This window comes from Coregonus lavaretus (genome assembly GCF_964263955.1).
Source record: "Coregonus lavaretus genome assembly, contig: HAP1_SCAFFOLD_448, whole genome shotgun sequence".
Classification (NCBI taxonomy): Eukaryota; Metazoa; Chordata; class Actinopteri; order Salmoniformes; family Salmonidae; genus Coregonus; species Coregonus lavaretus.
Genome location: NW_028163708.1, coordinates 109,836 through 128,454, shown reverse-complemented (window position 1 = coordinate 128,454; position 18,619 = coordinate 109,836). Strand labels below are relative to the sequence as shown.

Genomic DNA, 18,619 nt, shown 5'->3' with positions numbered 1-18,619 from the left:
GGTTAGAGAGGCTGGTCGGGGTGTGGGTGGTGTAGTGGGGGGAGGGTTAGAGAGGCTGGTCGGGGTGTGGGTGGTGTAGTGGGGGAGGGTTAGAGAGACTGGTCGGGGTGTGGGTGGTGTAGTGGGGGGAGGGTTAGAGAGGCTGGTCGGGGTGTGGGTGGTGTAGTGGGGGAGGGTTAGAGAGGCTGGTCGGGGTGTGGGTGGTGTAGTGGGGGGAGGGTTAGAGAGGCTGGTCGGGGTGTGGGTGGTGTAGTGGAGGGAGGGTTAGAGAGGCTGGTCGGGGTGTGGGTGGTGTAGTGGGGGAGGGTTAGAGAGGCTGGTCGGGGTGTGGGTGGTGTAGTGGGGGGAGGGTTAGAGAGGCTGGTCGGGGTGTGGGTGGTGTAGTGGGGGAGGGTTAGAGAGACTGGACGGGGTGTGGGTGGTGTAGTGGGGGAGGGTTAGAGAGACTGGTCGGGGTGTGGGGTGGTGTAGTGGGGGAGGGTTAGAGAGACTGGACGGGGTTGGGGTGTGGGTGGTGTAGTGGGGGGAGGGTTAGAGAGGCTGGTCGGGGTGTGGGTGGTGTAGTGGGGGGAGGGTTAGAGAGACTGGACGGGGTCAGGGTGTGGGTGGTGTAGTGGGGGGAGTGTTAGAGAGGCTGGTCGGGGTCGGGGTGTGGGTGGTGTAGTGGGGGGAGGGTTAGAGAGACTGGTCGGGGTTGGGGTGTGGGTGGTGTAGTGGGGGAGGGTTAGAGAGGCTGGTCGGGGTGTGGGTGGTGTAGTGGGAGAGGGTTAGAGAGACTGGTCGGGGTCGGGGTGTGGGTGGTGTAGTGGGGGGAGGGTTAGAGAGGCTGGTCGGGGTCGGGGTGTGGGTGGTGTAGTGGGGGGAGGGTTAGAGAGGCTGGTCGGGGTGTGGGGTGGTGTAGTGGGGGGAGGAAGGTGGTGTCTAGGGCTCTATTTCACTTTCTTAAAGGAACAGGAATAATGAAGAGAATTGAATGTAGTCAGGACATGACTGGCCTCACACTCCAGCACAGTAGGTGGCGGTGTAAGCACCTTAAAAGTTGGATGCGATCCACCAACCCAATCCCGAAGAAGAAGAACTGCATTACCTACTACAGTCAGCAGGTGACGTATAATCACGGGACTCTTCCTCTACAACAACAACAACTTCTGCCACCTCGGTAGCTTGCTAGCCAACATAGCTGAAACATTCAAGCTCTTTAGACCATTTTGGTGTATATTAGCCGCTGCGTTTTAAACACACGTCTGTGTAATCTGCTAGTTACCTAATTTAATTTCATGTTGTTGTTGTTATTGGTCAGCTAGCTGGCTGGTTAAGTTAGCACTAGCCTAGCTAGCTAACATCCCCGACCATGAGCTCACTAAGCTACTCTCCTCCTGCTAAAGAAGAGGAGGTCTGCTGGACGGAGAAAGAAGCTCTAGTGAAAGAGGAAGAGGATGTTACAATACAAAAACAAGTAGAGGGTGAGGTTGTTACCGTGAAAGAAGAAGAGAAAGACGTTACAGTGAAAGAAGAGGAAGTCGCGTTCAGAGTGAAAGAGGAGGAGGATGTTACAGTGAAAGAAGAGGAAGACGCGTTCAGAGTGAAAGAGGAGGAGGATGTTACAGTGAAAGAAGAGGAAGACGTGTTCAGAGTGAAAGAGGAGGAGGATGCAGTTTTTGGAGTGAAAGAGGAGGAGGAGGAGATGACTGTCACATCGAAAGAGGAGGAGGAAGAGGATATTAGAGATCTGATTAACATCAGTGAGTAACTACTTATTTAAAATAGGGGCACAAACTCTGCACTTGTTAAAATCAATACTGTAGTCCTCCTTCAGGGCTCTAATACTGTAGTCCTCCATCAGGGCTCTAATACTGTAGTCCTCTTTCAGGGCTCTAAACATGACATTATCTATTATTATAGAGCTCTGATCAGCCTAAAACATGACATTATCTATTATTATAGAGCTCTGATCAGCCTATAAACATGACATTATTTATTATTATAGAGCTCTGATCAGCCTATAAACATGACATTATCTATTATTATAGAGCTCTGATCAGCCTATAAACATGACATTATCTATTATTATAGAGCTCTGATCAGCCTAGAAACATGACATGATCTATTATTATAGAGCTCTGATCAGCCTAAAACATGACATTATCTATTATTATAGAGCTCTGATCAGCCTATAAACATGACATTATCTATTATTATAGAGCTCTGATCAGCCTATAAACATGACATTATCTATTATTATAGAGCTCTGATCAGCCTATAAACATGATATATTATAATAGAGCTCTGTTCAGCCTATAAACATGACATTATCTATTATTATAGAGCTCTGCTCAGCCTAAAACATGACATAATCTATTATAATAAAGCTCTGATCAGCCTAAAACATGACATTGTCTATTATTATAGAGCTCTGATCAGCCTATAAACATGACATGATCTATTATTATAGAGCTCTGATCAGCCTAAAACATGACATTATCTATATTATAGAGCTCTGATCAGCCTAAAACATGACATTATCTATTATTATAGAGCTCTGCTCAGCCTATAAACATTACATCATCTATTATAATAAAGCTCTGATCAGCCTATAAACATGACATTATCTATTATTATAGAGCTCTGATCAGCCTATAAACATGATATTATCTATTATTATAGAGCTCTGATCAGCCTATAAACATGACATGATCTATTATTATAGAGCTCTGATCAACCTAAAACATGACATTATCTATTATTATAGAGCTCTGATCAGCCTAAAACATGACATTATCTATTATTATAGAGCTCTGATCAGCCTATAAACATGACATTATCTATTATTATAGAGCTCTGATCAGCCTATAAACATGACATGATCTATTATTATAGAGCTCTGTTCAGCCTATAAACATGACATTATATATTATTATAGAGCTCTGATCAGCCTATAAACATGACATTATATATTATTATAGAGCTCTGCTCAGCCTATAAACATGACATTATATAGTATTATAGAGCTCTGCTCAGCCTATAAACATTATCTATTATTATAGAGCTCTGATCAGCCTATAAACATGACATTATATATTATTATAGAGCTCTGATCAGCCTATAAACATGACATTATCTATTATTATAGAGCTCTGATCAGCCTATAAACATGATATATTATAATAGAGCTCTGTTCAGCCTATAAACATGACATTATCTATTATTATAGAGCTCTGATCAGCCTACAAACATGACATGATCTATTATTATAGAGCTCTGATCAGCCTAAAACATGACATTATCTATTATTATAGAGCTCTGATCAGCCTATAAACATGATATTATCTATTATTATAGAGCTCTGATCAGCCTATAAACATGACATTATCTATTATTATAGAGCTCTGTTCAGCCTATAAACATGACATTATATATTATTATAGAGCTCTGCTCAGCCTATAAACATGACATTATCTATTATTATAGAGCTCTGATCAGCCTATAAACATGACATTATCTATTATTATAGAGCTCTGATCAGCCTATAAACATGACATTATCTATTATTATAGAGCTCTGATCAGCCTATAAACATGACATTATCTAGTATTATAGAGCTCTGATCAGCCTATAAACATGACATGATCTATTATTATAGAGCTCTGCTCAGCCTATAAACATGACATTATATAGTATAGAGCTCTGCTCAGCCTATAAACATTATCTATTATTATAGAGCTCTGTTCAGCCTATAAACATGACATTATCTATTATTATAGAGCTCTGATCAGCCTATAAACATGACATCATCTATTATAATAAAGCTCTGATCAGCCTATAAACATGACATTATCTATTATTATAGAGCTCTGATCAGCCTATAAACATGATATTATCTATTATTATAGAGCTCTGATCAGCCTATAAACATGACATGATCTATTATTATAGAGCTCTGATCAACCTAAAACATGACATTATCTATTATTATAGAGCTCTGATCAGCCTAAAACATGACATTATCTATTATTATAGAGCTCTGATCAGCCTATAAACATGACATTATCTATTATTATAGAGCTCTGATCAGCCTATAAACATGACATGATCTATTATTATAGAGCTCTGTTCAGCCTATAAACATGACATTATATATTATTATAGAGCTCTGATCAGCCTATAAACATGACATTATATATTATTATAGAGCTCTGCTCAGCCTATAAACATGACATTATATAGTATTATAGAGCTCTGCTCAGCCTATAAACATTATCTATTATTATAGAGCTCTGATCAGCCTATAAACATGACATTATATATTATTATAGAGCTCTGATCAGCCTATAAACATGACATTATCTATTATTATAGAGCTCTGATCAGCCTATAAACATGATATATTATAATAGAGCTCTGTTCAGCCTATAAACATGACATTATCTATTATTATAGAGCTCTGATCAGCCTACAAACATGACATGATCTATTATTATAGAGCTCTGATCAGCCTAAAACATGACATTATCTATTATTATAGAGCTCTGATCAGCCTATAAACATGATATTATCTATTATTATAGAGCTCTGATCAGCCTATAAACATGACATTATCTATTATTATAGAGCTCTGTTCAGCCTATAAACATGACATTATATATTATTATAGAGCTCTGCTCAGCCTATAAACATGACATTATATAGTATTATAGAGCTCTGCTCAGCCTATAAACATGATCTATTATTATAGAGCTCTGTTCAGCCTATAAACATGACATTATCTATTATTATAGAGCTCTGATCAGCCTATAAACATGACATTATCTATTATTATAGAGCTCTGATCAGCCTATAAACATGACATTATCTATTATTATAGAGCTCTGATCAGCCTATAAACATGACATTATCTATTATTATAGAGCTCTGATCAGCCTATAAACATGACATTATCTAGTATTATAGAGCTCTGATCAGCCTATAAACATGACATGATCTATTATTATAGAGCTCTGCTCAGCCTATAAACATGACATTATATAGTATAGAGCTCTGCTCAGCCTATAAACATTATCTATTATTATAGAGCTCTGTTCAGCCTATAAACATGACATTATCTATTATTATAGAGCTCTGATCAGCCTATAAACATGACATTATCTATTATTATAGAGCTCTGATCAGCCTATAAACATGACATGATCTATTATTATAGAGCTCTGTTCAGCCTATAAACATGACATTATCTATTATTATAGAGCTCTGATCAGCCTATAAACATGACATGATCTATTATTATAGAGCTCTGATCAGTCTATAAACATTCCAAACATTCCAGATTAGATTTGAAGCTCTACATTATTTGCTTTTAAAATCTCACGAAGTTTATTTTTAACAGCAATGTTATTGAGGGAACTAGTCTTCATTAAACCAAATACAAAATAACGTTTTATCATATGGAGGTTTCATTCAGGTCTCTCTGTTTAACTAAATACTCTGTTTTTGGCAGGAGAGAGACCAGACTCTCCCTCTGAGAGCGGGAAGAGTCCTTCAGGGGAACCAGAGCCAGAGACGTCCAAGCCAGCAAGACCACACCACTGCTCCAGTTGTGAAAAGAGTTTTAGGTGGTTAACGAGTCTGAAAAAGCATGAGAGGACACACACTCAAGAAAAGCTCTACCAATGCTCCCTGTGTGGAAAGAGTTTTATCAAGTTAGGGGCCCTGACTAGGCATGAGAGGACACACACAGGAGGGGATAAGACCTACCACTGCTCCCAGTGTGGAAAGAGTTTTACTAAGTTAGGCAACCTGAAAGCGCATGAGAGAATACACACTGGAGAGAAGCCTTACCACTGCTCCCAGTGTGGAAAGAGTTTTACCTATTTAGGGAACCTGAAACCGCATGAGAAAATACACACAGGAGGGAGGAATAACTTCCATTGCTCCCAATGTGGAAAGAGTTTTACCAAGTTTGGAAACCTGAAAGCGCACAAGAGAATACACACAGGAGAGAAGCCTTACCACTGTTCTCATTGTGAAAAGAGTTTTAGGTGGTTAGGGACCCTGAAAACGCATGAGAATACCCACACAGGAGCAAAGCCATACCAATGCTCCCTGTGTGGAAAGAGTTGTACCCAGTTAGGAGGCCTGAATAGACATGAGAGGACACACACAGGAGGGGATAAGACCTACCACTGCTCCCTGTGTGGAAAGACATTTAACCGGTTAAGGCATCTGAATAAGCATGAAAGAATACATACACAGAAGGAGAAGACATACCACTGCTCTCATTGTGGAAATACATTTTCCCGGTCAGAGGACCTGAAATCACATGAGAGAATAGAGAGGCTGTGTTCTGACTTATGTTTTTGACTGAGAATTTGTGTTTTTGTTTATGGGTAATTCCATGGTAACAGAGTGATGCTAAGACTCACTTTTACACTTTAAAATGTATGCCAGGCAAAAACCATTGATTGCAAAGTTTAACAAGCTATACACCTGTAAAGTTGAACAAACCATACACCTGTAAAGTTTAACAAACTCAGGGAGGTGACCAAGAACCTGATGGTCACTGTGACAGAGCTCCAGAGTTCCTTTGTGGAGATGGAAGAACCTTCCAGAAGGACAACCATCTCTGCAGCACTCCACCAATGAGGCCTTTATGGTAGAGTGGCCAGACGGAAGCCACTCCTCAGTAAAAGGCACATGACAGCCCGCTTGGAGTTTGCCAAAAGGCACCTAAAGTGCTCTCAGACCATGAGAAACAAGATTCTCCGGTCTGATAAAACCAAGATTAAACTTCTTTGCCTGAATGCCATGCGTCATGCCTGGAGGAAACCTGGCACCATCCCTACGGTGAAGCATGGTTGTGGCAGCATCATGCTATGGGGATGTTTTTCAGTGGCAGGGACTGGGAGACTAGTCAGGATCAAGGGAAAGATGAACGGCGCAAAGTACAGAGAGATCCTTAATGAAAACCTGCTCCAGAGCGCTCAGGACCTCAGACTGGGCCGAAGGTTCACCTTCCAACAGGACAACGACCCTAAGCACACAGCTAAGACAACGCAGGAGTGGCATCGGGACAAGTCTCTAAATGTCCTTGAGTGGCCCTGCCAGACCCCGGACTTGAATCCGATCAAACATCTCTGGAGAGACCTGAAAATAGCTGTGCAGTGACACTCCCCATCCAACCTGACAGAGCTTGAGAGGATCTGCAGAGAAGAATGGGAGAAACTCCTCAAATACAGGTGTGCCAAGCTTGTAGGGTCATACCCAAGAAGACTTGAGGCTGTAATGTGCTTAAACAAAGTACTTAGTAAAGGGTCTGAATAATTATGTAAATGTCACATTTCCTTATTTTATTTTTAATAGATTTGAAAAAATGTATAAAAACCTGTTTTTGCTTTGTCATTATGGGGTATTGTGTGTAGATTGATGAGGGGAAAAACCAATGTAATCAATTTTATAATAAGGCTGTAACGTAACAAAATGTGGGAAAAGTCAAGGGGTGTGAATACTTTCGGAATGCACTACAGTACATTTTACATTTTAGTCATTTAGCAGACACTCTTATCCAGAGCGACTTACAGTTAGTGAGTGCATACATTTTCATACTGGCCCCCCGTGGGAAACGAACCCACAACCCTGGCGTTGCAAGCGCCATGCTCTACCAACTGAGCTATTAGTTTTAAACCAATGCTATACTGTATATGAGTCTCTCTATTAATAAAGAGGACAATGTGTGACATTGGGATCACATTTCTAAGTTATTTGAAACAAAAGTAAAAACACATTTCATGGTAGGTTCATGGTAGGTTACAGCGACAAAATACTAAATACACTGAGTGTACAAAACATTATGAACACCTGCTCTTTTAATACCAACAAGCTACAGGGGACGAGTAGTAGTGGATGGTCATTATATACATCTACATTATATATATACACTAGTAGTGGATGGTCATTATATACATCTACATTATATATATATACACTAGTAGTGGATGGTCATTATATACATCTACATTATATATATATATACACTAGTAGTGTATGTTCATTATATACATCTACATTATATATATACACTAGTAGTGGATGGTCATTATATACATCTACATTATATATACACACTAGTAGTGTTCATTATATACATCTACATTATATATATATATACACTAGTAGTGGATGTTCATTATATACATCTACATTATATATATACACTAGTAGTGGATGGTCATTATATACATCTACATTATATATATACACTAGTAGTGTTCATTATATACATCTACATTATATATATATATACACTAGTAGTGGATGTTCATTATATACATCTACATTATATATATACACTAGTAGTGGATGGTCATTATATACATCTACATTATATATATACACTAGTAGTGGATGGTCATTATATACATCTACATTATATATATATATATATACACTAGTAGTGGATGGTCATTATATACATCTACATTATATATATACACTAGTAGTGGATGGTCATTATATACATCTACATTATATATATATACACTAGTAGTGGATGTTCATTATATACATCTACATTATATATATACACTAGTAGTGGATGTTCATTATATACATCTACATTATATATATACACTAGTAGTGTTCATTATATACATCTACATTATATATATACACTAGTAGTGGATGGTCATTATATACATCTACATTATATATATACACTAGTCGTGGATGGTCATTATATACATCTACATTATATATATATACACTAGTAGTGGATGGTCATTATATACATCTACATTATATATATACACTAGTAGTGGATGGTCATTATATACATCTACATTATATATATACACTAGTAGTGGATGGTCATTATATACATCTACATTATATATATATACACTAGTAGTGGATGGTCATTATATACATCTACATTATATATATACACTAGTAGTGGATGGTCATTATATACATCTACATTATATATATACACTAGTCGTGGATGTTCATTATATACATCTACATTATATATATACACTAGTAGTGGATGGTCATTATATACATCTACATTATATATATATACACTAGTAGTGGATGGTCATTATATACATCTACATTATATATATACACTAGTAGTGGATGGTCATTAAATACATCTACATTATATATATACACTAGTAGTGGATGGTCATTATATACATCTACATTATATATATACACTAGTAGTGGATGGTCATTATATACATCTACATTATATATATACACTAGTAGTGGATGGTCATTATATACATCTACATTATATATATACACTAGTAGTGGATGGTCATTATATACATCTACATTATATATATACACTAGTAGTGGATGGTCATTATATACATCTACATTATATATATATATACACTAGTAATGGATGGTCATTATATACATCTACATTATATATATATACACTAGTAGTGGATGGTCATTATATACATCTACATTATATATATACACTAGTAGTGGATGTTCATTATATACATCTACATTATATATATACACTAGTAGTGGATGGTCATTATATACATCTACATTATATATATACACTAGTAGTGGATGGTCATTATATACATCTACATTATATATATATATATATATATATACACTAGTAGTGGATGGTCATTATATACATCTACATTATATATATACACTAGTAGTGGATGGTCATTATATACATCTACATTATATATATACACTAGTAGTGGATGGTCATTATATACATCTACATTATATATATATACACTAGTAGTGGATGGTCATTATATACATCTACATTATATATATATACACTAGTAGTGGATGGTCATTATATACATCTACATTATATATATATACACTAGTAGTGGATGGTCATTATATACATCTACATTATATATATACACTAGTAGTGGATGGTCATTATATACATCTACATTATATATATATACACTAGTAGTGGATGGTCATTATATACATCTACATTATATATATACACTAGTAGTGGATGGTCATTATATACATCTACATTATATATATACACTAGTCGTGGATGTTCATTATATACATCTACATTATATATATACACTAGTAGTGGATGGTCATTATATACATCTACATTATATATATATACACTAGTAGTGGATGGTCATTATATACATCTACATTATATATATACACTAGTAGTGGATGGTCATTAAATACATCTACATTATATATATACACTAGTAGTGGATGGTCATTATATACATCTACATTATATATATACACTAGTAGTGGATGGTCATTATATACATCTACATTATATATATACACTAGTAGTGGATGGTCATTATATACATCTACATTATATATATATACACTAGTAGTGGATGGTCATTATATACATCTACATTATATATATACACTAGTAGTGGATGGTCATTATATACATCTACATTATATATATACACTAGTAGTGGATTGTCATTATATACATCTACATTATATATATACACTAGTAGTGGATGGTCATTATATACATCTACATTATATATATACACTAGTAGTGGATGGTCATTATATACATCTACATTATATATATATACACTAGTAGTGGATGGTCATTATATACATCTACATTATATATATACACTAGTAGTGGATGTTCATTATATACATCTACATTATATATATACACTAGTAGTGGATGGTCATTATATACATCTACATTATATATATACACTAGTAGTGGATGGTCATTATATACATCTACATTATATATATATATATACACTAGTAGTGGATGGTCATTATATACATCTACATTATATATATACACTAGTAGTGGATGGTCATTATATACATCTACATTATATATATACACTAGTAGTGGATGGTCATTATATACATCTACATTATATATATACACTAGTAGTGGATGGTCATTATATACATCTACATTATATATATATACACTAGTAGTGGATGGTCATTATATACATCTACATTATATATATATACACTAGTAGTGGATGGTCATTATATACATCTACATTATATATATACACTAGTAGTGGATGGTCATTATATACATCTACATTATATATATACACTAGTAGTGGATGGTCATTATATACATCTACATTATATATATATATACACTAGTAGTGGATGGTCATTATATACATCTACATTATATATATATACACTAGTAGTGGATGGTCATTATATACATCTACATTATATATATATACACTAGTAGTGGATGGTCATTATATACATCTACATTATATATATACACTAGTAGTGGATGGTCATTATATACATCTACATTATATATATATACACTAGTAGTGGATGGTCATTATATACATCTACATTATATATATACACTAGTAGTGGATGGTCATTATATACATCTACATTATATATATACACTAGTCGTGGATGTTCATTATATACATCTACATTATATATATACACTAGTAGTGGATGGTCATTATATACATCTACATTATATATATATACACTAGTAGTGGATGGTCATTATATACATCTACATTATATATATACACTAGTAGTGGATGGTCATTAAATACATCTACATTATATATATACACTAGTAGTGGATGGTCATTATATACATCTACATTATATATATACACTAGTAGTGGATGGTCATTATATACATCTACATTATATATATACACTAGTAGTGGATGGTCATTATATACATCTACATTATATATATACACTAGTAGTGGATGGTCATTATAAACATCTACATTATATATATACACTAGTAGTGGATGGTCATTATATACATCTACATTATATATATACACTAGTAGTGGATGTTCATTATATACATCTACATTATATATATACACTAGTAGTGGATGGTCATTATATACATCTACATTATATATATACACTAGTAGTGGATGGTCATTATATACATCTACATTATATATATACACTAGTAGTGGATGGTCATTATATACATCTACATTATATATATACACTAGTAGTGGATGGTCATTATATACATCTACATTATATATATATACACTAGTAGTGGATGGTCATTATATACATCTACATTATATATATATACACTAGTAGTGGATGGTCATTATATACATCTACATTATATATATACACTAGTAGTGGATGGTCATTATATACATCTACATTATATATATATACACTAGTAGTGGATGTTCATTATATACATCTACATTATATATATACACTAGTAGTGGATGGTCATTATATACATCTACATTATATATATACACTAGTAGTGGATGGTCATTATATACATCTACATTATATATATATATATTTATATATATATATATATATATACACTAGTAGTGGATGGTCATTATATACATCTACATTATATATATACACTAGTAGTGGATGGTCATTATATACATCTACATTATATATATACACTAGTAGTGGATGGTCATTATATACATCTACATTATATATATATACACTAGTAGTGGATGGTCATTATATACATCTACATTATATATATATACACTAGTAGTGGATGGTCATTATATACATCTACATTATATATATACACTAGTAGTGGATGGTCATTATATACATCTACATTATATATATACACTAGTAGTGGATGGTCATTATATACATCTACATTATATATATATACACTAGTAGTGGATGGTCATTATATACATCTACATTATATATATATACACTAGTAGTGGATGGTCATTATATACATCTACATTATATATATATACACTAGTAGTGGATGGTCATTATATACATCTACATTATATATATATACACTAGTAGTGGATGGTCATTATATACATCTACATTATATATATATACACTAGTAGTGGATGGTCATTATATACATCTACATTATATATATATACACTAGTAGTGGATGGTCATTATATACATCTACATTATATATATATACACGTAGTGGATGGTCATTATCTACATCTACATTATATATATACACTAGTAGTGGATGGTCATTATATACATCTACATTATATATATACACTAGTAGTGGATGTTCATTATATACATCTACATTATATATATACACTAGTAGTGGATGGTCATTATATACATCTACATTATATATATACACTAGTAGTGGATGGTCATTATATACATCTACATTATATATATACACTAGTAGTGGATGGTCATTATATACATCTACATTATATATATACACTAGTAGTGGATGGTCATTATATACATCTACATTATATATATACACTAGTAGTGGATGGTCATTATATACATCTACATTATATATATACACTAGTAGTGGATGGTCATTATATACATCTACATTATATATATACACTAGTAGTGGATGGTCATTATATACATCTACATTATATATATACACTAGTAGTGGATGGTCATTATATACATCTACATTATATATATATACACTAGTAGTGGATGGTCATTATATACATCTACATTATATATATATACACTAGTAGTGGATGGTCATTATATACATCTACATTATATATATACACTAGTAGTGGATGGTCATTATATACATCTACATTATATATATACACTAGTAGTGGATGGTCATTATATACATCTACATTATATATATATACACTTGTAGTGGATGGTCATTATATACATCTACATTATATATATATACACTAGTAGTGGATGGTCATTATATACATCTACATTATATATATATACACTAGTAGTGGATGGTCATTATATACATCTACATTATATATATACACTAGTAGTGGATGGTCATTATATACATCTACATTATATATATATACACTAGTAGTGGATGGTCATTATATACATCTACATTATATATATATACACTAGTAGTGGATGGTCATTATATACATCTACATTATATATATACACTAGTAGTGGATGGTCATTATATACATCTACATTATATATATACACTAGTAGTGGATGGTCATTATATACATCTACATTATATATATACACTAGTAGTGGATGGTCATTATATACATCTACATTATATATATACACTAGTAGTGGATGGTCATTATATACATCTACATTATATATATATATATACTCTAGTAGTGGATGTTCATTATATACATCTACATTATATATATACACTAGTAGTGGATGTTCATTATATACATCTACATTATATATATACACTAGTAGTGGATGGTCATTATATACATCTACATTATATATATACACTAGTAGTGGATGGTCATTATATACATCTACATTATATATATACACTAGTAGTGGATGGTCATTATATACATCTACATTATATATATACACTAGTAGTGGATGTTCATTATATACATCTACATTATATATATACACTAGTAGTGGATGGTCATTATATACATCTACATTATATATATACACTAGTAGTGGATGGTCATTATATACATCTACATTATATATATACACTAGTAGTGGATGGTCATTATATACATCTACATTATATATATACACTAGTAGTGGATGGTCATTATATACATCTACATTATATATATACACTAGTAGTGGATGGTCATTATATACATCTACATTATATATATACACTAGTAGTGGATGGTCATTATATACATCTACATTATATATATACACTAGTAGTGGATGGTCATTATATACATCTACATTATATATATACACTAGTAGTGGATGGTCATTATATACATCTACATTATATATATACACTAGTAGTGGATGGTCATTATATACATCTACATTATATATATATACACTAGTAATGGATGGTCATTATATACATCTACATTATATATATATATACACTAGTAGTGGATGTTCATTATATACATCTACATTATATATATACACTAGTAGTGGATGGTCATTATATACATCTACATTATATATATACACTAGTAGTGGATGGTCATTATATACATCTACATTATATATATACACTAGTAGTGGATGGTCATTATATACATCTACATTATATATATATACACTAGTAGTGGATGGTCATTATATACATCTACATTATATATATATACACTAGTAGTGGATGGTCATTATATACATCTACATTATATATATACACTAGTAGTGGATGGTCATTATATACATCTACATTATATATATACACTAGTAGTGGATGGTCATTATATACATCTACATTATATATATATACACTAGTAGTGGATGGTCATTATATATATCTACATTATATATATATACACTAGTAATGGATGGTCATTATATACATCTACATTATATATATACACAAGTAGTGGATGGTCATTATATACATCTACATTATATATATACACTAGTAGTGGATGGTCATTATATACATCTACATTATATATATATATACACTAGTAGTGGATGGTCATTATATACATCTACATTATATATATATACACTAGTAGTGGATGGTCATTATATACATCTACATTATATATATATACACTAGTAGTGGATGGTCATTATATACATCTACATTATATATATACACTAGTAGTGGATGGTCATTATATACATCTACATTATATATATACACTAGTAGTGGATGTTCATTATATACATCTACATTATATATATACACTAGTAGTGGATGGTCATTATATACATCTACATTATATATATACACAAGTAGTGGATGGTCATTATATACATCTACATTATATATATATATATACTCTAGTAGTGGATGTTCATTATATACATCTACATTATATATATACACTAGTAGTGGATGTTCATTATATACATCTACATTATATATATACACTAGTAGTGGATGGTCATTATATACATCTACATTATATATATACACTAGTAGTGGATGGTCATTATATACATCTACATTATATATATACACTAGTAGTGGATGGTCATTATATACATCTACATTATATATATACACTAGTAGTGGATGTTCATTATATACATCTACATTATATATTTACACTAGTAGTGGATGGTCATTATATACATCTACATTATATATATATACACTAGTAGTGGATGGTCATTATATACATCTACATTATATATATACACTAGTAGTGGATGGTCATTATATACATCTACATTATATATATACACTAGTAGTGGATGGTCATTATATACATCTACATTATATATATACACTAGTAGTGGATGGTCATTATATACATCTACATTATATATATACACTAGTAGTGGATGGTCATTATATACATCTACATTATATATATACACTAGTAGTGGATGGTCATTATATACATCTACATTATATATATACACTAGTAGTGGATGGTCATTATATACATCTACATTATATATATACACTAGTAGTGGATGGTCATTATATACATCTACATTATATATATACACTAGTAGTGGATGGTCATTATATACATCTACATTATATATATATACACTAGTAGTGGATGGTCATTATATACATCTACATTATATATATACACTAGTAGTGGATGGTCATTATATACATCTACATTATATATATACACTAGTAGTGGATGGTCATTATATACATCTACATTATATATATATACACTAGTAGTGGATGGTCATTATATACATCTACATTATATATATATACACTAGTAGTGGATGGTCATTATATACATCTACATTATATATATACACTAGTAGTGGATGGTCATTATATACATCTACATTATATATATACACTAGTAGTGGATGGTCATTATATACATCTACATTATATATATACACTAGTAGTGGATGGTCATTATATACATCTACATTATATATATACACTAGTAGTGGATGGTCATTATATACATCTACATTATATATATATACACTAGTAGTGGAGGATCATTATATACATCTACATTATATATATACACTAGTAGTGGATGGTCATTATATACATCTACATTATATATATACACTAGTCGTGGATGGTCATTATATACATCTACATTATATATATACACTAGTAGTGGAGGATCATTATATACATCTACATTATATATATACACTAGTAGTGGAGGATCATTATATACATCTATGTATTTTATAGACCTAGATGCTTATTTTGATGTCTGTGTGTTTGACTGAATGAATATGAAATTGCCTTAAATGCAGATGTATAGTAGATTCTCACTCATAACAATTCTGAAATAATCAACACATGTTTCTCTTATACAAGTCAATATAATGTTATTATTTAATTAAATACATTTAAACTTATCTGAAAAAATACAAAAGTCAACTTATCTAGAAAATAAAATACATATTTTCCTTTACTGCATTGCTTACTCCAGTCAGCAGATGGCGATGTGCATCTTTCAGGCGATGCTGCAAGCGTGACGTATGGTGAGTGGTGAGAGTAGTAGATACAGTTGAAGTCGGTTAGGTTGGAGTCATTAAATGTCGTTTTTCAACCACTCCACAAATGTCTTGTTAACAAACTATAGTTTTGGCAAGTCGGTTAGGACATCTACTATGTGCATGACACAAGTAATTTTTCCAACAATTGTTTACAGAGAGATTATTTCACTTATAATTCACTATATCACAATTCCGGTGGGTCAGAAGTTTACATACACTATGTTGACTGTGCCTTTAAACAGCTTGGAAATTTCCAGAAAATGATGTCATGGCTTTAGAAGCTTCTGATAGGCTAATTTACATAATTTGAGTCAATTGAAGGTGTACCTGTGGATGTATTTCAAGGCCTACCTTCAAACAGTGCCTCTTTGCTTGACATCATGAGAAAATCAAAAGAAATCAGCCAAGACCTCAGAAAACAAATTGTAGACCTCCACAAGTCTGGTTCATCCTTGGGAGCAATTTCCAAATGCCTGAAGGGCCGCTCAGCAAGGAAGAAGCCACTGCTCCAAAACCGCCATAAAAAGCCAGACTACTGTTTGCAACTGCACATGGTGACAAAGATTGTACTTTTTGGAGAAATGTCCTCTGGTCTGATGAAACAAAAATAGAACTGCTTGGCCATAATGACCATAGTTATGTTTGGAGGAAAAGGGGGGGGGGCTTGCAAGCCGAAGAACACCATCCCAACCGTGAAGCACAGGGGTGGCAGCATCATGCTGTGGGGGGTGCTTTGCTGCAGGAGGGACTGGTGCACTTCACAAAATAGATGGCATCATGAGGAAGGAAAATTATGTGGATATATTGAAGCAACATCTCAAGACATCAGTCAGGAAGTTAAAACTTGGTCGCAAATGGGTCTTCCAAATGGACAATGACCCCAAGCACACTTCCAAAGTTGTGCCAAAATGGCTTAAGGACAACAAAGTCAAGGTATTGGAGTGGCCATCACAAAGCCCTGACCTCAATCCTATAGAACATTTGTGGGCAGAACTGAAAAAGTGTGTGCGAGCAAGGAGGCCTACAAACCTGATTCCGTTACACCAGCTCTGTCAGGAGGAATGGGCCAAAATTCACCCAACTTATTGTGGGAAGCTTGTGGAAGGCTACCTGAAACGTTTGACCCAAGTTAAACAATTTAAAGGCAATGCTACCAAATACTAATTGAGTGTATGTAAACGTCTGACCCACTGGGAATGTGATGAAAGAAATAAAAGCTTAAATAAATCATTCTCTCTACTGTTAT

At 33.2% G+C, this 18,619-nt stretch overlaps 1 protein-coding gene across 1 annotated transcript; it reads left to right on the top strand.

The window, feature by feature from the left end:
- Positions 1 to 1,139: 1,139 nt before the first annotated feature.
- Positions 1,140 to 7,664, top strand: LOC311117840 (uncharacterized protein). The gene is made up of 2 exons (XM_084192749.1): positions 1,140 to 1,742; positions 5,492 to 7,664. Exons 1-2 carry the CDS (start codon positions 1,352 to 1,354, stop codon positions 6,352 to 6,354), a joined length of 1,254 nt encoding a protein of 417 aa, XP_084048875.1. The 5' UTR covers positions 1,140 to 1,351; the 3' UTR covers positions 6,355 to 7,664.
- The last annotated feature ends 10,955 nt before the right edge of the window (positions 7,665 to 18,619 follow it).